General features: G+C 42.3%; 1 protein-coding gene across 4 annotated transcripts in view; it reads right to left on the bottom strand.

The window, feature by feature from the left end:
* Nucleotides 1-11515, bottom strand: part of B4GALT6 (beta-1,4-galactosyltransferase 6) — a 45477-nt gene extending 33962 nt beyond the window's left edge. The window contains exon 1 of one of the 4 annotated variants that reach the window (XM_007058794.4): nucleotides 10472-11515. In XM_007058794.4, the coding sequence (XP_007058856.3) occupies nucleotides 10472-10586 (115 nt within the window). In that variant the 5' untranslated portion in view covers nucleotides 10587-11515. The remainder of the gene's footprint in view (nucleotides 1-10471) is intronic. The other 3 variants (XM_037892708.1, XM_043539694.1, XM_037892707.2) reach the window with 3 other exon arrangements.
* Between the last annotated feature and the right edge of the window lie 10885 nt (nucleotides 11516-22400).

The following is a 22400-nucleotide window of genomic DNA, read 5'->3' as shown; positions in this document are numbered from 1 at the left end:
TCCACCCAAGAGTTCTGAAGGAACTCAAACATGAAATTGTAGAACTACCAACTGTGGTATGAAACCTATCCTTTAAATCAGCTTCTGTACCAGATGACTGGAGAGTAGCCAATGTGACACAAATTTTTTAAAAAGGCTCCAGAGGTGATCCTAGACCAGTACGCCTAACCAGTACCAGGCAAATTGGTTGAAACTATAGTAAAGAACAGAATTACCAAGTACACAGATAAACAATTTATTGGGGAAGAGCCAACATGGCTTTTGTAAAGAGAAACCATTCCTCAACCATCTATTAGAATTCTTTGGGCGGGGAGGGGGTCAACAAATGTGGACAAGAGTGATCCAGTAGATATAGTATACTTGGACTTTTGATAAGGTCCCTCACCAAAGGCTCTTTATGCAGAGTAAGCAGTCATGGGATAAGAGGGAAGGTCCTCTCATAAATCAGGAACTGGTTAAAAGATAGGAAACAAAGTGCAGGAATGGACAGTTTTCAGAATGAAGAGAGGTAAACGGCAATGTCCCCTAGGGAACTGTATTGAGAGCAGTGCTGTTCAACATATTCAAAAATGATCTGGAAAAAGGGGTAAACAGTGAGGTGGCAAAATTTGCAGAGGACACAAAATTACTCAAGATCATAGTCTGCTTTGGACCTAAGAATTACAAAGGGATCTCACAAAACTGGGTGACTGGCCAACGAAATGGCAGATGACATTCAATGTTGATAAATGCAAAGTAATGCACACTGGAAAACATAATTCCAACTATACATACAAAATGATGGGGTCTAAATTAGTTACCACCACTCAAGAAAGAAATTATGTATTCATTGTTCGTAGTTCTCTGAAAACATTTATTCAATGTGCAACAGCAGTAAAAAAAGCTAATAATGTTAGGAACCATTAGGAAAGGGATAGATAATAAGACATTAACAAAATAAGACAGAAAGTATCATAATGCTACCATATAAATCCATAGTATGGCCACACCTTGAATACTGTGTGTAGTTCTGGTCACCCATATCAAAAGATATATATTAGAATTGGAAAAGGTACAGAGAAGGGAACAAAAATGATTAAGGGTATGGAACAACTTCCATATGAAGAAAGATTACAGAGATTGTCACTTTTCAGCTTGGAAAAGAGATGACTAAAGGGGGATATGATGCAGGTCTATAAAATTGTGACTGTTGTGGAAGACAATAGGAAAGTGTTATGTGAAGGAGTAAACAACACAAGAACCAGGGCTCGCCCAGTGAAATTAATAGGCAGCATGTTTAAAACAAACAAAAGGAAGTACTTTTTCACACAATGCAGAATGAATCTGTGGGACTCATTAGCAAGGGATGCTGTGAAGGTCAAAACTATGGCATAGTTCAAAAAAGAACTGGATAAGTTCAGGGAGGATAGGTCTATCAATGGCTCTGAGTGTCCCTAGCCTCTGATTGCCAGAAGCTGGGAGGGGATGAATCACTTGATGATTGTCTGTTCTATTCATTCTCTCTGAAGCACCTGGCATAGTATGCTGTCTTCTGACAGTGGTCAAAGCTAGATGGACAATTAATCTGACCCAATATGGCCATTCTTATGTTCAGTTCTAGCAAGCAGATCACCATTAATTAGCACAGATGACATCAAGATTTACAAACTATTTCAAAAATGAAAATAATTCTGGATGATTCTTACCTACCTTACTTTTTCTATGAAGAATTTTGAGTAATTTCCTTACTGTAGGTGGTATCCCTGTGAATGTATTTTCATGACAATTGATTAACAGCATCATTATTGTGGGGAAATTTAGAAATTTTCTTTCCCCTCTGGTTTCCACCTCCCATTTCATCTATAAAGAACACAGCCAAAGTGTATAAGAATATGTTGTTGCTGGTTTTTTTTGTCAGTTCAGCTAGATTCTACTTGCTTGACATTTATTGTCCACCTAAAAGGCACTTGAAATATTAGACAAACAAGGTGGGTGAGATATCTTTTATTGGGCCAACTTCTGCTGGTCAGAGAGACAAGCTTTTGAGCTTACACAGAGCTCTTCTTCAGATCTGGGAAATGTACTCAGTGTCACAGCTAAATACAAGGTGGAACAGATTGTTCAGTATAAGTAGTTAACACACGTTTCAAGAGTCCATTCAAGGTGAAGTGGCCTATTAACACTCTCCAGTCATAGGTGGGAAAGGAGAAAAAAAGGTAAGGAGGGGGAAATTTAGTAGGTTATAGATTGTTATAATAAGCCATAAATCCAGTGTCTCTATTCAGTCCATGATTTTTAGTGTTTAGCAAAGTCATGAACTTAAGCTCCCAGGCTCGTCTTTTGAAGGTGTTGTGCATGTTTTCTTTGAGGATGAGGACTAAGCCCTGGTCTACACTAGGACTTTAGGTCGAATTTAGCAGCGTTAAATCGATGTAAACCTGCACCTGTCCACACGATGAAGCCCTTTATTTCGACTTAAAGGGCTCTTAAAATCAATTTCCTTACTCCACCCCTGACAAATGGATTAGCACTTAAATCGGCCTTGCCGGGTCGAATTTGGGGTACTGTGGACACAATTCGACGGTATTGGCCTCCGGGAGCTATCCCAGAGTGCTCCATTGTGACTGCTCTGGACAGCACTCTCAACTCAGATGCATGATTGTTTGCCGTTGCTCTGATGAAGGGAGGGGCGACTGACGACATGGCTTACAGGGGTGGCTTACAGGGAGCTAAAATCAACAAAGGGGGTGGCTTTACATCAAGGAGTATTTCAGGCAGGACTTCACGGAGGGTTCCAATAAGAAATGGTGCACCTAAGTTATTGTTCTTATTGGAACAAGGAGGTTAGTCTGGCCTCTGATTGATACATGGCTAGATTTACCTCGCTGCACCTTCTCTGTGAGTGACTGCAGTGTGACCTAGAGGAATGAGTCCCCTAGACGGTGGGGGGGGGGGGGGGGTTTGCAAATGAGTACAAAACAAATCTGGTCTATTTCTTGTTTTGATACACTCCATCCATCTTTTACATCTTTGGCTGGCAGCAGATGGTGCAGAAGGACTGCATGCCATCCACATCTCATGGCTGCTCGGCAGAAGATGGTACAATAGGACTGCTAGCCATCCTCATCTCTTGCCTGCCCGGCAGAAGATGATGCAATAGGACTGCTAGCGATCCGTATCACCTGCCTGCTCACCATAAGATGGTTCAATAGGACTGACTGCAGGACTAAAGAGAATGACTTGATCAAGTCACTCCAAATTTAGTCCCTGCGCCCATGTCTGTCCAGGCACTCCTGATCAACCTCACACAGGCGACCAGGAGCACCTCGGACATGACAATGATGGCTACCAGTCCTATTGCACCATCTGCTGCCACAAGGCAATGGGTTGCTGCTGCTGTGCAGCAATGCAGTACCGCGTCTGCCAGCACACAGGAGACATACGGTGACGGTTACCTGAGCGGGCTCCATGCTTGCTGTGGTATGGCGTCTGCACAGGTAACTCAGGAAAAAGGGCGCGAAACGATTGTCTGCCCTTGCTTTCACGGGGGGAGGGAGGGAACGGGGGCCTGATGATATGTACCCAGAACCACCCACGACAATGTTTTAGCCCCATCAGGCATTGGGATCTCAACCCAGAATTCCAATGGGCAGCAGAGACTGTGGGAACTGTGGGATAGCAACCCACGGTGCAACGCTCCGGAAGTCGACTCTAGCCTCGGTACTGTGGAAGCATGCCGCCGAGTTAATGTACTTAATGCACTTAGAGCATTTTCTGTGGGGACACACACACTAGAATATATAAAACCGATTTCTAAAAAACCGACTTCTATAAATTCGACCTAATTTCGTAGTGTAGACATACCCTAAGAGTCAAATATAGAATGATTGTTTTGTGAAGCATGTAAATAAGCACAGATTGTGAAAAGTAAATTGGATTACTTTCAGTTTTAATAAACCAAGATTTTTTTCAAAAACAGATGAAGATTTTTTTAAACATGATTTTTAATATTACAGGTTCCCTTGTAACAGCCAATTGGTTATTCTTCTTCACTGAATGTTTAAATGGAAATACCTCTTTCAAAAAGAATCCATTATGATACATGGATTATGAATACAATACAGTTGTAATAAATCAATATTTGAATTCTACAAATGGTAATTAATCATTATCCTGGTTTAAAGTATTTTTAAAAAGCTAAATTCACAATAAGGGCAAAAAAGAAACTAAGTACAAGCTATTGATATCTACCATTTGCAAAATACAGACAGTGTCCTTAACAATATTTTAGAAGACCAAGACCAATAAGAGAAATGGCTCAACAGATACTTGTATGATACAAAACTAATTGGAAATGACAATTATTCATTTTCCATTTTCCACATAATTTTTTTACTAAATGCAATACATACAGAAGGAAGAGTTACCTAAAGCACGCAATATACTAAAATATAATCAGAGATTTAAAACAAGTAAAAAAAAAAATTCAACACCACAATAATTATGGAGACATGAGGAGTGATTTCATACTTAAACTTGCACTTTAAATCGGAACAAAGTAAAAATAAAAAATCCTTGTTTCACACTTCAATTGAATGTAGTCTCCAAATTTGTCACGATTACTCTTCAGGAGTAATTGACTGTGTCTTACTTTTTAGAAAAATATTTCTTCTGCAGTTAGTAAATGTTTTTAAATGCTTTCTTTTTATAAACTTTGTCCTGTTTCTCACTTTTCTTTGGTTTCCTACAGCTAATCAATCACACCTCCCCTTGCCCCAAATTCCACAGATAAAATCTTTAAAATAGGCCTCTTTGACTTTAAAATTAAACAGTTATTCCCTTTATTCTGGATAACCCAAATGAACTACACCAAGAAAAGCCAATTGAGCTGCTCAGATAAGTCAGCTACCTCCAAACCCCTGAAATGGATCTGCAAGTTCCCAAACTGGCAACTCAGGGTATGTCTTCACTACCCGCCGGATCGGTGGGCAGCAATCGATCCAGTGGGGATCAATGTATCTCGTCTAATCTAGATGCGATAAATCGACCCCCAAACGCTCTCCCATCAACTCCTGTACTCCAGCGCCGTGAGAGGCGCAGGCAGAGTCGACAGGGGAGCAGCAGCAGTCGACTCACCGCGGTGAAGACACCACAGTAAGTCAATCTAAGTATGTCGACTTCAGCTACGTTATTCACATAGCTGAAGTTGAATAACTTAGATCGATCCCGTCCCCGCCCCAATGTAGACCAGGGCTCAGACTTCAACTCTACCTCTCTCATTGCTTCCTTCTTCCCATTACCTATTTAAAAAGGGAGTCCTGGAGGAGACCAGAAGAGAGGTAGAGAAGAGATGGGAAGATGAAGTCCAAATTGTCAGATACTCAGCTTGCAAAGGCAGCTGCTGCGTCTAAAAAAATTCCTGTGCTTCATCAAAAGTTCCAGTTTGATGTATCAGAGAAGTCCCTCAGACTAGGGGCTTTTTTACGCAGTGCTTTAACACTAGCATACTGCACACTAACTAGCCTGTGTGGACCCTGCTGGAACACACTGAAAGTTTCCAGTACATGTTAACATAGTACTGTTTGAAAAGGGACTATGTTAACATGCATGAGGGAACTTCAGGATCCACACAGGCCAGTCAGTGCTTGAAATGCTAGTGCAGACTAAAATTTACACCCCTGTGGTGCAGACTAAAACATCATGTAGACAAGCCTGAGGACTCAGTTGCTGGGCTAAACAACTGGAAAAAGGGGTTAAATGTTGAGCAGAAACGTGCTTAATGGGGAAAATATACAGTGACATGGATAATGCGTGTATGTGTGGTGAAGGCACAGAGATTAGCAGTGGGGTGCATGACCATGCCAACAGAGCACAGGTGAGAAGTTTAACTCCCAGCTGACTTCTTGGTTCCTAGAGAGACAAAATGGGTGAAGTAATATCTTTTATTGGACTAACTTCTGCTAATGAGAAATACAAGCTTTCCAGCTACACAGAACTCTTCTCCCTTGTTTCTGTTACTCACCTGGCATTGCCACTCACCTGGCATCCACTTCATTTCCTAGCTCCTCAGCCCCAATTGGCAGCCTGCTGCCCTTCTTCCATGCTCCAACTCTCATAAGCCACATTTCAAGTACAGTAGAACACCTCAGAAATGGAGGTTGTTCGTAACTCTGAAATGTCCGTAACTCTGAACAAAATGTTATGGTTGTTCTTTCAAAAGTTTACAACTGAACATTGACTTAATACAGCTTTGAAGCTTTACTATGCAGAAGAAAAATGCTGCTTTAAACCATCTTAATGTAAATGCAACAAGCACAGAAATAGTTTGATTACCTTGTCAAATCTTTTTCTTTAACTTTTGCTTTTTTTTTTTTTAAGTAGTTTACGTTTAACACAGTACTGTACTGTATTCGCTTTGTTTTCTTTTGCCTCTGCTGCTGCCTGACTGCATACTTATGGTTCCAACGGAGGTGTGTGTTTGACCAGTCAGTTCATACCTCTAGTGTTCCTAACTCTGAGGTTCTACTGTAGAAAGATTTTTCCCACCTTTATGTATGCAATAAGAACTAATGAAAAAAAATTGTATTTGGAATTGTAACTATTTGAGGGAAGGCGGTGGAGTCTGCCCGCTAGGGACAGAAAAGTGGATTCTAGAAGGGAGCTTGTGACCAATGGACAACTCTGATACCAATCTCTGTGCCTGTCTAACATTATCCATAGCCCTCTACAAATCAGAACTCATCTTTTATCCACACACTCCTGCATTTACGCATATGGAAGTTTTCCCAGTTTTTTTTCAGTTCAGGACTCCCCTCTTGCAAACCACAGGAGGTTCAGAAGTATCTTCAGATAAAATCTTTCCCATCTCCTAACCCCCCTCCATCACCCCCATGTCCTAGATCTTATCATTACTAAGTAGAGCTGGTCAGAAGGAAAAAAAATTTCTGTTCCATGAGAAATTCTGACATTGATTGTTTTTGTTCCAAATTTTAATTTAAGACTATTTAAACTCTTCATTTCAAGAAGGCAAACACATTACATATAAATATTAATATTTTAATATAAGACAAAACAAAATGTATCAAAACGATAAAGTCGAAACAAATTGTTTCAACTCTCTCTTGTTGATTTTGATTAAATTTTTGACACATTTCCACAAACCCTTTGATTTTTGACAGAACTGCATTTTTCAACGGAAAACTGTTCCACGGGAAATTTTTAGCACCACTACTAACAGGAGCAGGAAGAAGGGGGAAGTTACAGCTTTGTATGACTCAAAATACTAGGAATTTTGTGGTGGAGGCATCTTCCCCCTCTCCTAGTGAACCATAAAAGGTTTGCTAGAGAGGAATTCCATTCTGATGACTTGAACAGGTCTGTCAAACTTGAAGTCCTTCTAGAGAAGGCTAGGTCTTCCCAGGGAACCTGTGGAACTCCTTGCCAGAGGATGTTGTGAAGGCCAAGATTATAATAGGGTTAAAAAAAGATCTAGATAAATTCATGAAGGATAGGTCCATCAATGATTATTACTCAGGACGGACAGGGATGGTGTCCGTAGGCCTCTGCTTGCCAGAAGCTGGGAATGGGAAACGGGATGGATCACTTGATGATTACCTGTTCTGTTCATTCCCTCTGGGGCACCTGGCATTAGCCACTGTTGGAAGACAGAATACTGGGCTAGATGGACCTTTGGTCTGACCCAGTATGGCCATTCTTATGTTTTTATTATGTTCTTATGTAACATGGGAAGGCAAAAATGCCCTCTTCTTCCACAACTTTCCTTCATTATTCTTTCCTCTCATTACATCACCCATAAACAATCCAATCTTTTCCTCTTCATCCAATCCTCCTTCTCTCCTGCTGTTAACCCCCTCATATCTTTCTGGTCTCAAAAAGAAGGAAACATGTCAGAAAGGAGCTCCACTACAACAACTTTCTGTGGTAAGTCAGAGTTGAACTGCCCTCTGATGAATCTCTTGTGGTTTGCTGGAGAAGAGCTCCATTCTGGTGAACCAGAAGAAGTTCACCACAGCAAAGCTTCATTGTGATTAATGCATTTATTATTCTAACATACAGATATTACACAATTTCCATCTGCATTTCCACATTTAATATACCAACTGTACAATAATTACTAACATAAATCACCCTTTCACACAAGTTTTCCTAAACATTACAGGAAAACATTTTGCAGACATCAGACATTTCTCACTTTCACACACTAATAAAAACCTGTTTATTCACAAACATGATAATAACCAATAAACACGATTGGAGTTGAATTTCAAAAGTTCTCATTGGTTATCTACAATTTAGGTAGAGATGTGCTTGGTGTGGTTAGAGGAAGGTAGCTGGTGAAGAAGGGGAATTGGTTTGAGTGCAGCATTGATGGGGTATTGAATGACAACTATACATAGCCTTGCTTTTTACAATTCGCTGATGGGAAATTCAACCTTGTGTCTTTAATATTGTTAGAATGGATGTGATCTTAAAGCCAGGAATTGGGGATAAGAGTCACACCAAAAAAAAACATATTTTAGATGGAAACTGAACTGAAAATTGTTGTGGCTTTTGCATGCTGGCTGGCTCAGAGGACTAATGATAATAGGTCAGATGGGAGAAGGGGGAAACAAAGTGACAGAACCATATAAAGTTTTTCCACACATTCAAAACCAGCCTATGTCAGTAGTGACTGAATGTTTTCTTAAGGCTAATTGGATGTGTGACCTAGGGCTAGACCAACAAAGACAACTCAGGTTCAGCATTGCAGCTCCTAACATTCAGACACCTTTCCACCTAATGGAATCCACATTCCCAAGTTAGATGCCTAGGCTTCCTATACAATGCAAGGGGAAAGTTACGTGCCTAAGACTATGTCTATACTTAAAACGCTACACAAGCAAAGCTGCAATGCTCCAAGTGTGCCGCTGTAGTGCTTCAGTGTATACACTTACTACAGCAACAGGAGGGATTCTTTTGTCATCGTAGGTAAACCACCTCCCTGAGAGACGGCAGGTAGGTGGACAGAAGAATTCTTCCATCCAGCTAATACTGTCTACACGGGGGATTAGGTTGGCTTAACTATGTTTCTCAGGGGTGTGGATTTTTCACACTCTTATGAGCTAAAGAAACATCATCCCAATTTTGTAGATGAGGAAACTGAGGCACAAAACCTGAAGATTCTTTAGTCACATAGCACACTGATGGCAGACCCAGGAATAGACCCACAGAATTTTGGCTCCCTGTCCCCTGCCTGAGCCACTTAAATTAAATACACCTCTTAAATTGTAAATATGCTCCCCTGTACTTGATAACTGGTATAAATCAAGAACCAGGCTGATTTTTTTGCTAGGGGCTGTTCTCTTCTGGCATTGAGCAGTCTCTTAACATGTTTGTACCATTTTTTGAAGTCCCATTTAAATGAAAAATAGTATCAGTACAAGAAACGCTAATCTTAAGTAACTATGGAAGTCCGGGTAAAACTGATAAGAAAACCGCTGATTAGTGTGCTGCTTTTCTAGTCTGCATTCCTATTGTCTTCAGTGTTCTACCAGAGGGCTTTTAGCTTATTAGATGATACTTTATAGTGCTGGCTGTTTCAACTCTGTGAGGTAAGGAGGGAAGGATTCTTTCATATGATACTGATATGTCAGTCAAATGATGCCAATTATGATTGACTAACAAACATTTTTCCAACAAGCACCTGTGGGCTTTTTCCTGTTATTTTGGGATGGTTCTACCATCCATATCTGCAAAGCCATTTCATTGCATTCCTTGAAATTCCATCTTAAAACTTTTCTCTCCTGAGATGTCAAAAAAAAAAATCCACAATGGTTAGGCAGTTACCTTGTTGTGGCCACTGTGTACAGGTTGACACTAAAAAGTTAGGTCAACCCAGCTACATCATTCAAGGATGTGAAAAATTCACACCTCTGAGCTACATAATTAAGCCAACCAACCGCCAGTGCAGCCAGTACTAGGTTGATGTAAAAGTTCTTCCATAAACCTAGCTACTTCCTCTTGGGAAGGTGGATTAACTAGTGATGGGAGAATGCCTCCCATCGCTGCAGAGGGTGTCTACATTGAAGCATTACAGCTTTTAATGTACATATGTAAATGCGTTTAAAGCATTTACATATGTTTACAAAGCATTTGAAAACCTTGAATGAACGGTGCAACAGAAGTATACTGTACCACCCTAACTATCCTTCAATCTCTCTCCCTCTCATCATCCCATGACGGGAATGTCCTTTAGTTTTAGACCTAAATTTACTTCCATCCAATACCATTTCTGCAGCATCTCTCTTACTCTGAAAGATCTCCCCAGTGTTGTATTATGCAAAGCCCATTATTATTTAAAGCCTCCCCCAAAACAGACTCACAGACAGAAACGGGCCTCTGTCCCAATTATATTCTTCACACTTGGGGATTCTGGCAAATTAAGAGATTTATAACCCTCCACCTCACCCGCCCGAAGATATTCCCTGCTTACCTATCCCAGGGGCCACGTAGATGAAGTAGAGGCACGACGAGGAGAAGGAAAAGAAGAAGATAAAGGCGAGAATGGAGCGATTGGAGACCCGCAGCACCCTCCCGAGCAGTGACATCCTCCTCCTGGACAGGGGCTGCTGCCTCCTACTCCCAGCAGTAGCCGGCGGCGGCGGCACGTCCCAGCGGGAGGCGGCAGACTCCCATGGAGCGCACGGCGGCGCGGCAGCGGGGCCAGCCAAGGGACAGGGCCTCAGGCGAGCTGCCGGCGGCAGGGAAGAGGCCGGGGCCGGAGCGGAGGGATGTGGGCAGTGTCTGACAGCAGGAGATGAACGGCGGGGCGGGGGGCTCGGTGTGTGAGGGACGCTGGAGCGAGGGGCTAGTATACAAGGGTGCTATCGGAAGGGCGGGGGCTCCGGGTGGGCGCTATAGGGCGCTGGGTATGGGGCTGTAGGAGCGGCAAACACAGCAGCGCGCAAGGGAGGGGAGCGGCTCACTGGGCCTGGGGGTCCGGTGCTCCCTTCCCCGCTGCGCAGGGGAAACGGGGTCGCGGAGACAGCGCGGGGGGGGGGGCGGTGGCTGCCTCAGCGCTGCGAGCCGCGGGCCCGGTTGTTCCTGCCCCTCACACAGCGGGGGGTGGGGTTAATCCGCCCCGCTCCCTCCGCCGGCAGTGGCAGACCCCGGGGCTGGGGGGAGGGGGAGTCCTAGTGCTGCTGGGTGGCTCGGTGGTTGCTCATGCCGCCGGGAGTCGCGGCCGCCTGCTCCCTTCTCACAGGCGGCGGCAGCAGCAACAGCAGCATCGCCGCCGCCACTGGACAAAGTCACCTGCACGCCCCGCCGCTCCTTCCTCCCGGGCCGGCGGCGGGGAGCGCGCTGCAGCCGCCCCGCCCCTCAGCGACCCGGCTACTGCGGCGGTTGGGAACGTGCACGAGCCTCTACGGGGCTAGCGACCAACTGCAGAACTTCGGCGGGCGCGCGCCTGCCCGCCCACTCAGGCCGCGCGAGCTGTCTAGTCTGACACTGTCAGAGGCTCGCGGCAGCGCTAGACAGCTCGCGCGACCTGAGTGAACGCGGACTGCGCCGCTCCAATAGGGGACAAGGGAGAAAAGAATCCGCTTTCCTGATTGGCTGACATGTAAACTACTTTATAAGGGGAAGAGCGTTTTACCAGACGCTCTGGCTGCTATTGTTCTCCTCCGGAAGCGGGGGGATCCAGGGTCATGGGGAGAGAATATTAGTGGTAGGACAAGAGAATGGGTGGGTTAAGAATGGGGGAAGGGGCATGGGGGGAGGCAGAGCTGGCCGTGGACACTGTGTGAAGAAGCCTGGCTGCAGCCTTTAGGCTGGGCTCTGTCTCCCCCTAGGTGGGCCCCAGGGCCGTATGACGAGGGCAACGGCAGCTGGTGCCCTCTGGCAGCCATAGAGCCGGGCCTGGCAATGGCACGAATGGACTGTTTTTTAACAGGAAGATGTGTGAGTGGTAGGAGCCGCACAGAGAGAGGATATGAGGGGCAGCAGCCGTCTATTGCGGCAGAAGGGAGATGAAAAGAAAGAAAGAGTGTAATGGGTTTGGGGAACTAAATTATGTATAACTTTAAATCTCCTTTTGCCTGCAGCTCAGGTTTTTCAGGACTTTGGGGAAGGGGGCAGGGGAGGGAAAGAAATTTGCACAGTTAAATGTTATTCAAAAATAACTGTATGGCATTCTCACCAGTTTAAGAGTTGTAAACTTAGTACAAAGTACATCTTCGTATACATATATCTGCATACTGCCCTCCCCTCTTGTAATGGAAATAAGTTCTCATTCTGTAGTGTGTCTTCAGAAGTGTATGTGTTTGTCACCTATTCTCCTCAGAACCAGAGGACAGTAGCAGCTTCACAGTTCGGGCTGAACTCCTCAAAATTGCCTTGGCAGTCCAAAAATCCTCACAACCAGCAGCAGTTCCTGTCCTGGAGTCAATATTAAGCCAGTTCTTCAGTTTTCCGCTACATTGGGAGTGCGGATGCTAACTACCACAGGCTCTGGAATGCTATTCCGATAGCAGGCACACCTTAACCCTGGGATGTCCAACCAATTAGTATATAAGGCTGTCTCCAAACTCCAACTCCATTTATAACTTTTTCCTCACTGACCTCAGATGGCGGATGTTTGCAAACGGTTTGACCTTAACAGAAACCCTCTACCCAGTTTCAGAGACACCTACTGGGCATGCCCAGTAACTACCACACACCTCTCCTCTAGAAGTCTCCAGGCCTTTGTAACTAAGGCACACCTTGTTCTTTACACATATGCAGAAACAAGACTGAGCACGAATCCATGTCTCGTCCCCATTGCTTTGCTCCCTGTTTTAGGCTTTAAACAAATAAATCAAACGCTGCACTATAATCATGTAGGTTATAAGGGTACCCCTAGGACAAGTTTTCTGTCACTTTTCCAGTGTGTGGACCATAATTTAATTAGGCCATGTCCACGCTATAGCCTATGCCAGCATAATTTATGCCGCTCAGGGGTGTGAATAAACCACCCCCCACGTGACATGTTACACGGACAGAAGCGCTCATGCGCATAGCATTGTGTCAGCGGGAGAGCTTCTCTTGCCGACGTAGCTTCTGCCACTTGTGGAGGTGGGTTTTTTATGCCGAGGGGAGAGCTCACTTCTGTCAGCATAGACCGTCTTCACCAGATGCACTGCAGCAGTACAGCTTCACCACTGCAGCACTGTACATATAGACATGGCCTATAAATTGTGTCAGGGACACCACCACTCTTATTTACAATTATGTGTTCTGCTCTTCTTTCCATGAACAATCAGTATCCCTGTGGCAAGTGTAGCAAGTGCTTAGATAGAAAAAATATTTTTAGCAGCTTTTAGTGCAATACACATATATTTGTAGAAACAGTTGGAAATGAGAATAGTTTGATTCATTAGACCTATTAGTTCTCCCCAGAGTTTAGTTAATTGTTTGCCAGTTCCCTCAAGTTATCTAAAATATTTGTACATGGTAATCTGGACACACCACAAATGTTTGTGGTTTACCCTTTAAATAAACCCTAGTGAAGAAATACCCTAAAAGTGTGCAAGGCCAGCACTGGGTTGGGCACCTGTTCTCCCTGTTTGCTTGAGCAACCTGCTGCTAGCTACCAGCAAGCCATTAGGTGACTAGGTCAAATCAACACTGCATTCCTCTGAAAAGAGCTATAGATGAAATGCTGTGTGCTAGAGGACTGGCTGCTGGCCAAGGCGTGGCTGGGTGCACTGGAGACAGCTATCCCTACAGCCCTCTCAGTTTTCACAGGAGGTCAGTTCCCTTTTGTATGGGCTGCGTTTAATCTGAAATCCTGGAATGCTTGAAGGAATGAGAAAAAACCTGCATTTTTTCGAATGTTTTCTCTACTCAAAAGGCCAGCACTGTTTTAATGCTGCTTGAAAATAGTTCTTGAATCTTGGTAAGTTCTGCAGTCAGCACGGTTAGTGTCAGGGATTTCCCTACACCCCCCTTCTCCAAGTTTTATGAACTAGTTACATGCAGTGTTGCTAATTTAGTGATTTGGAATTTTGAATTGAAACATTAATACACATTTTATATGCTTTTAAAGTGTATGATAAAATGTGTATCTGAAAAAGTATACTAGATTTGAAAAGTATGAACATAGACTAGCTTCCTTATAGAGCTGTTGTTTTTTATGACAATGTCAGTGCATTCATTTCGGTGATGTTGGCCAACCTAATAATTTCAAATTATGATCTGTAAGCAAAATCTAAATGAGCTGTCCCTGACAGCTAGTGATGAGCTGGGGGGGAAGGCTTCAGGACCAGATTGTATTTACGTTCACACCTAATCTACCTAGGCATCCAGCAAACAGAGCTGGGTTGTCCAAGTGATAGATTTTGGCTGGGGTTGGATTACAAATCACTTGAATGCAGAGGGGTGAGGGGGAGTAATTAAATGTTGTTATTCTTATTGTATGAGCAAAGGGCAGTAGAACTGTAATTAGCCTGTGCTGATTGAGGGCATCAAGAGAGAGGGTGGGGACAGGTGTTTTGCATGGTGGTCTGCCTGAGTCACAAGTACTATTAGACCTGCCCCTCTCCTCTGTTTAAAGACAGAGCTGATTAGGCTCCATAGATAGTCTTTTATTTTGTTAAGTGACCACTACAGCTGAAATCACTGATAATCAGGTCTAAGTGCTTAGTCCTGCTGTGGGACAGTGTTTCTGTGGAAGAGACGGCCAGTCTGCACTAGCAGCGAGGTTCCCCCACTGAGAGCTGGGTGGAACCTCAAGAGACCAACTCGCAGAGGTCACAGTGGCAGATGACAGCAGAAGGTGATGGCACAGGGCCATTGGCAACAGAGCGATGGAGTGAACGGTGGCACAATGAACAACAGTGGCCAGAGCGAACAGTGAGCAGCGGAATGAGCAAGGTGCCTTCTTGCCCCCCACCTGGGAGATGAACTCATGTGAAAGCACCTCTTAACTCTGAGTCTCCACTGACCAAGGACAACGCCCGTGAGTTTTAATGAGGCTGTTAAGAATGCTGGAGACACAACACAGTTCATGTGAACAAACATGGCTATGACATCATACTTTCCATTTAAACAAGAGATAACAGTGGCCTCCAGTTTGTAGTGTGTGGTAAGTGCATTGTCACTTGTTCATCTGAAGTTGAACACTGGTTCTAAACAAGACCAGCAAATGCTCACTATCTTTCTGCAAGAAACTCAACTGACTGCTCCAGCAGCTCCCATTTGCCTGGAGCAGCGAACTGCGGCCACTTGTAGCCACGATCGGCCGAACCTGCGGACGCGGCAGGTAAACAAACTGACCCGGCCCTCCAGGGGCTTTCCCTGCACAAGCTGCGGAAAAAATTTGGGAACCACTGGGCTAGAAGCATGTGGTGCAACAGTGAAAGACTCACCAGTTGAAAAAGTGAAGAACTCTCTCACCACATTCAAAAAATTTGCACACATGGCTGATGAATGCACCGATGCAAATGGGCATCAAGTATTGTCATTGTGTATGTTATCTTGATGTCAGTGGTAGGCCAGTAGATGCATTTCTAGATGTTCAAGTTATAGAAGACACATCGGCTGCATCTGTGACAACCCACATCTTAGAGTTAAATGCTTGTCAATTGGACCCCAAACAGATGGCTGCTTGTGCATTTGATGAAGCTGCAAACTTCTCTGGAAGACCTGGTGGAGTACAAGCTTTGCTCAGGGAAAAGTGTAACCCTAATCTCTCCTATACACACTGCAGAGGCCATCTACTCCAGCTAGTGCTAGTACGAGCTGCAGACTCTTTAAATTTATAGATTTTTTTTAAATGTCTTTTGATGTCTTCATTATCTTTTTTTCAGCAAGAGTCCAAAAAGACTGAAATATCTTGGAAAATATAGAATATACACTGGAACTGAAGTTCAAATTAGTCCAAACTGGGAAAACCCTCTGGCTTTCTCATGAGTGATCCTTGGCTGTTGTCTTAAAATTACTCCAGCCATTATTACTGGCTTTGGAAAGCATCTACTAAGATGGGATGGATTTAAGTAGAGAGGCTGGTGGACTATTTTTGCTACTACATTCAGAGAAAACTATTGCCATTCTCTTTCTTATAAGTCTACTGTTGAAACCACTTGGGTCATTAAACAATGCCACCCAGGCATCTGCTACAACAGTAGTAGATCTCTGTACAGCAATAGAAGCTACATTTGGCTCAACCAGAGAGCTATCCATTGAAAAAGTACTGGAAGAAGCAAAGACTTCAGTCCAGAAGTTGACTAATGAAGGCATTTATATTGAATCCTTAAGTGAAGAGGACAAGAAGCGTTTGTTAAGACAACCACAAAAGTACACAGACTTGATTCTTAAAAATAGACAACAGCGACTTCTTGATTTTACTCAACCTCTATGTAGCTTTTACAGATCCCTGTCCTATAAAACACGACAGTTGAGAGGAGTGAGGCACTACCAGCAATAGGGCTGCCATGTGCTCAGGACAGAATAGAGAATTTGAACACAGAGTGGAATATCATATGGCGAATGAATGAAGATTTGACTTCAGCTTCTTTTTGATCATCACTAGTGACTCAAACGGATCTTTGTTTCCTGGGATGAAAGAAGTAGGAATTCATCTCTTGCTACTCCCAGTCACAACAGCTACAGCTGAGCGTTCTTTTTCATCATTGAATAGAATTTTGTGTTCTGAAAGAAGTCGCCTTCTGCCTGATCATGTGAATAAACTAATGAGCATATCAATTGAAGGAATGGAAGTACCGAACACACGAGAAGCCACCGGGGATGAACGCATTGCATTCAAGAAGTTCATTAACAGAGTTATGCAAAATTATAACAAGAAACCAAGAAGGATGTAGATGTAGTGCTTCATAGAAGGCTTGAGTAGGCAACTTTAATTGTGTGATGATTTTAAAATGAGTTAAATCTAATAAAATAGTCCATGAAACATTTTACAGTTTTTACTATGGTGCCGTACAGCCCACCTTCACCCTCACGGTCTCACCCCTCATCAGCCCTGTCCCCTTTCCCCCCTGTAAATTTGAACACCCGCCCCCTAATTTCAATTCCTGGGGAAAACACTGGTTAGTGTTCAGAAGCATTGCTCAAACCTTACTAACAAACTCATTTTAACCTAATACAATTGTTTGGGGCCAAAGCAATTCTCATATGGAGTAGCCAGCAGTGAGAGCTACAGCAAGGACAGAAGTTTTCCCTCAGAACAGAAGATTGTACAATTTGTTTTTTTCTGCAAGGACTAAAATGTCATTTTCTGCAATCAATGGCAAACCATCTGGTCTGTTTTCTTGCATTTCAGTATTTTTATTTTAAAAATAAAAAAATGTATATGACACTCAAAAATTAAACATGGAATTGAACACAGTAATAACCCAATGAGACGTGTTAGAAACATCACACTTATTTGGTTAATCAGTGGATAATTAGGTAAATAATTCCCACTAATGACATAACCACAATTTAGCTGAAAGGGAATTTGGGTAAAATAGAAGTAAAATAAAGGGAGTTACACTATAACTAGTATCCCATAATATTGCTACATGTTGAGAGGAACATTCCTATATATATTATATTAGTCATAATTCTATAGCCATCCAAGAACTTCAGTTATTATGCTTTAGGATTTGGCAGAATCAGATTTGTATTTTATTATTTCAATGGATAATGTCAATAAGTTTTTCTTCAATTTATAAATCAATTTAAATTTTCAGTTACAGCAAATTTTAGGGGGCAGGCAATAATTACTTAATGACAGTAAATATTGAGATTCAAAAAGTTAAGGTTTTTTAACTGTTAAAACACAAAATGTCTGTCAAATTTAATATGTTCTCAAACATTTCTTACTTTGCCTGTCTGCAAATCTTAATTAGCAATAGAAATATTTTTCCATCAGTTCATGTACAGTGAAATGGAAGTCTACTGACATTTACCAATAAAAACCTAATCCTTCCAAGCCTAATTGTGCTGCACACCATGGCTACTGGAATCTCCTGGCAACAGCAAGGAGAGAACATAGCTCTTTCTGCTCCAAAAACATAGACCCCCTCCCCCCCCCCACTTCTTGAGCCATTCAGTACTATTCTAACTAATAATGTATTTATTATTATTGTTAGTATTGGGTAGCATGGGGTGTTTGCGAATATTTGTTTTGTCGCTAAAACATCTGAGAGCTGTAGATACTGTATCATATTTTCTAACTGAGTTTTATTAAGCAGAATATAAAGTTACAGAAGGAATAATACAATGGAAAGCAGTAAGAGACAAAAATATACAATTGTTTACATTGACTTTTCTTGCAGGTGGGCATAACACAAGGCCATACTAACTTAGCAGCAAATGTTTGAATCATTAAGTGAAAATATATCTTGCTGGTGTGATGTCTAACTGCCTATTATTAATATTACAAAATGTGGACAATTTGAGCTGTGAATAAAGTTTCATTTGTATATGATACAATGTTTATACTATCATATTATTCTGTATTAGGGGGTCTATGTGCACTAGATTTAGGATTTACTTCTCTTTATGGTTTTGCTTTTATTTTAAAAATATTGTCAATATTTTGGTAGATCTTTAACATTTTATTCTCCTTCTGTATACACCGAATATTAGTGAACCAATACAAACACATCTTGCACTATCAATCAATGACAGGAGCAGGACTTGTGGGACCAGGAGAAAGTCTTCCCCAGCCTGACCCATGATTGTCAAAGTCCTTCCCACAAGAGTTAAGAATTACTACAATCCTTACTACCTTCAGGACCTAACACAAAGCCCATGTCTTGTGCATAGCTTTCCCCCAATGTTAATATTAGATTAATTAAATGTAAAGATTCAAGTGCAAGGTAGGAGGAAGTATACTAAACAGAGAGCTGTTAGACTGTCTGTTGTAATAATATAGTTATGCAGGTATTCAGATAGTACCATGATCATCATGGAAGAACATGCTGGACTAACAGCCACCAACAATATGGATAGACATCCTAACTTGGAAATTTGTATAACATCCAAAGAAACCATCCCAAAAGATAACAGAAAAGTTTCAAATAAAGGAACTTTCACCTTAGCCTTACTAGGTTAAAGAACACATAATAGAGAGAAGACGACCAGTTGTTTTATAATTTTCTATAGTCACCTATCACCACCAGCTGTTTTTATTATTCTTTTAATATGGGTGAGGTTTTTGACACCCAGTTTTGCCATATAGAACTGAACCAACACTAATGTAGATTAGATAGACTAAAAGTCTATTTAGGATTGAAAATGTAAAGTCTCAACATCAGCAAGTGTCACTAAAATTAGGAAGGTTTGTTTGTTTGTATAGGACTGGATTACATAGCAGTAAAAAAATTCAGCATTTAGTCAAATGTATTTTCAATAGCACCAGTGAAATAATCATTTGTGTTGCAATTCATCTCCATGAGAGGGCAATATTTACAAAAGTTATTTAAATTAGATAGTTGGTTAGCCTTTTCAAAAGTGCCTTGTGATGGTGGATTGAGTGACAGCTCCCTCCAGCCTTATCATTGCTGGTTAGATGAAGAACAAACAAACAAACAAGTTTCCTGTAGATGTAGAGAGTGGAACTCTCTTTTACTAGCAAAGTGGTGTGTCCAATAGTACAGCCAAGTTTTCAGAAATCCTGGGAGTCCAGAGGCATTTGATACTTTTCTGAAGCAAACTCCAGAAAAATTGCAGAGTGAGGGGAGGATTTGTAATTCCCAGATATTAGGCTCAAGTTAGATTTTACAGGCCTAGTTTAAAAGGGAGGAGGGAAAAGAGAAACCTAGTGGGCCTGTAAGCCTTTCCGTAGGTGGTTTAGTATTTATAGAGACAAGCCTGTTTTCAGGGCAGAAAAAGAAAAATGAAGCCTACCCAACACCCGTATAGAAAAAGTTCTTTCTGGAATCTATAAATCTGCTGTACTGTTGATTTAGCAACTGGTCTGATGTAGGATAATCAGTCTTAGAATTCTTCTGGCCCCTCTCTCTACCTCAGACAACATAAAATTTGAATGGCACCTTTAGAGTTTTACTCCCCCGTCACCCAATGGTAATTGCAATCCTGAAAATGCTGGTGATCTCTGATTAATATTCATTTAACACTATAATGGGGACTGTGCTGTACAGTATAGGTCAGTGCCAAATTGATACGTCTTGACCTAAAGAACTTACAATACGAAGGCATGGAAGATTCCATTAGGTTCATCACGCTTTGCTGCCTTTGATCCATGACCTTTTTATTCTGCACAGTGACACATGATTCTTCCAAGAAAAGTAAGTTGAAGGTTTTTTAACTGTAATTATTTATCTCTTTTGAAGAATATGAAGGCAAAAGTAGGACAATACCTTGGCATTGTTTGGTCACTCATGGCAGCAATATAGAACAAGGAAGTAGCCAATATAAAATATAACTTTGTAAACTGTAAAAAGAAAAGGAGGACTTCTGGCACCTTAGAGACTAACAAATTTGTTAGTCTCTAAGGTGCCAGAAGTCCTCCTTTTCTTTTTGCGGATACAGACTAACACGGCTGCTACTCTGAAATTTGTAAACTGTGTATTTGGTAAACTTGGTTACATCCCCACATGCAAACAAGCTAATTCAAATTTTTCAATTGTGGAGAAGAAAGAAAAATGTTTGAACGAGGCACTTTCTATAAAGGCATGAGAAAGAATAGTTTTTATCTTCAGCCCTGAACTTGCAAACACTCTGGCATGTGCTTAACTTCATTCATGTTAATGGAATGACATGCTTAAAATTAAGTACACATTAAGTGTTTGCCTGATAAGGGCCTCGGACATTAACTGCTATAAATGATAAAGGAGCCTTTTTTCTTTCTGGCTTGGTTTTCATTAAGTTGGTTCACTTTCAAAGAAAGAAAACAAAAGGATAGTGATGAAGCACACTTTTTGCCTATGTCCTTCATAACATTTGGGCTTTCAAGGACTGCTCCTTTTAAGTTTGGGGCAGGGGGGTGGACGGAATTTGCCACTGATTTCAAAGGAAGCAGATGAGGCCCTACATTTTCAGAGTAGTTTTATTTTAAGAAAAAATAAGTCTGCATTATCTTGTTCTAACTTAAATAAAATCTCAAAAACAGAAAGTGACATAAATCAACATTTGTATAAACAAAGAACAAGGCCTATTAAAAGAATATTTTGGAAAAACAAGCTTTTTTATTTTTTGTTAAATGCTAATGACTATTTGTCCCTTTCCAAGATAAAAAAAATAAAAATAAAGGAGGTCCCAGAGCAGAGGTGGGCAAACTACAGCCCGGGGGCCACATCCGGCCCTCCAGACTATTTAAGCCAGCCCTCGAGCTCCCACTGGGTAGCGGGGTCAGAGACCGCTCCACGTGCACATGCCAAGGCTCCTGGAAGCATCATCATGTCCCCCCTCCAGTTCCTACATTTAGGGGTGGCCAGGGGGCTCCCCATGCTGCCCCCACCCCCACAGCTCCCCTTGGCCGGGAACTGGGGCTAATGGAAACTGCAGGGGCAGCGCCTGGGGACGGGGCAGCACGTAGAGCCACCTGGCCACACCTCCACACAAGCTCATCCCTAGTTATTCTGGGGCCCTACACAGCCCCCCTACGGGAAGGTGTGGAGTGGGGGTGGGGCTGGATCAGCACACAGCTGTGCAGGGCACCAGGAGGGGGGACATGCCGTTGCCTCCAAGAGCTGCTTGAGGTAAGCGCCATCTGGATCCTGCACCCCTGCCCCCTGCCGTGCCCCAACCTCCTGCCCCAGCCCTGATCCCTCTCCCACACCCTGAATTCCTCATTTCTGGCCCAACCTCAGAGCCTGCACACCCAGCCAGAGCCCTCACCCCGTCCTGCACCCCAACCCTGATTTCGTGAGCATTCATGGCCCACCATACAATTTCCATACCCAGATGTGGCCCTCAGGCCAAAAAGTTTGCCAACACCTGTCCCAGAGTCTTTAACTTCATGTATTCTATCGAACAATTTGAATCTATTTTTTCCCCTAAGTTGACTCTCAAGCCCCTTCATCATTCCGGTTTGTCTCTGTCTTCCTTTTATATTTTCCCATATTTTTAACAAAAAACTCTGACAAGTAAGCCTTTTATTTATCACTGTTAGTCCCATATGTAGCACTGGAATAATTTTCTTCTACTTTTGGATATCCATATTCGTTTGTGACTTTGGTTGACTTGGTTTTGGAGCTGTTTGCAACAACTTGAATTGTTATAACACTGTATTATGTAGTATCACAGCATTTCAAGACCTTGTACAGTAACTAACATTGGAAAATAACCCTCCTGACAGCTAAAGTAAACAGATATCTTACACAAGTATTTAAATGGTATAAAACATTCTGTTTTTAATTCTCAGTGTCAGTAGATAATAAGCTCTAAGACAAAGCATGGTGTATCCGGTATTT

The sequence above is a fragment of the Chelonia mydas genome, chromosome 2 (genome assembly GCF_015237465.2).
Source record: "Chelonia mydas isolate rCheMyd1 chromosome 2, rCheMyd1.pri.v2, whole genome shotgun sequence".
NCBI lineage: Eukaryota > Metazoa > Chordata > Testudines > Cheloniidae > Chelonia > Chelonia mydas.
Note: the sequence above shows the minus strand (reverse complement) of the source record. Positions and strands in the feature narration are given on the sequence as shown.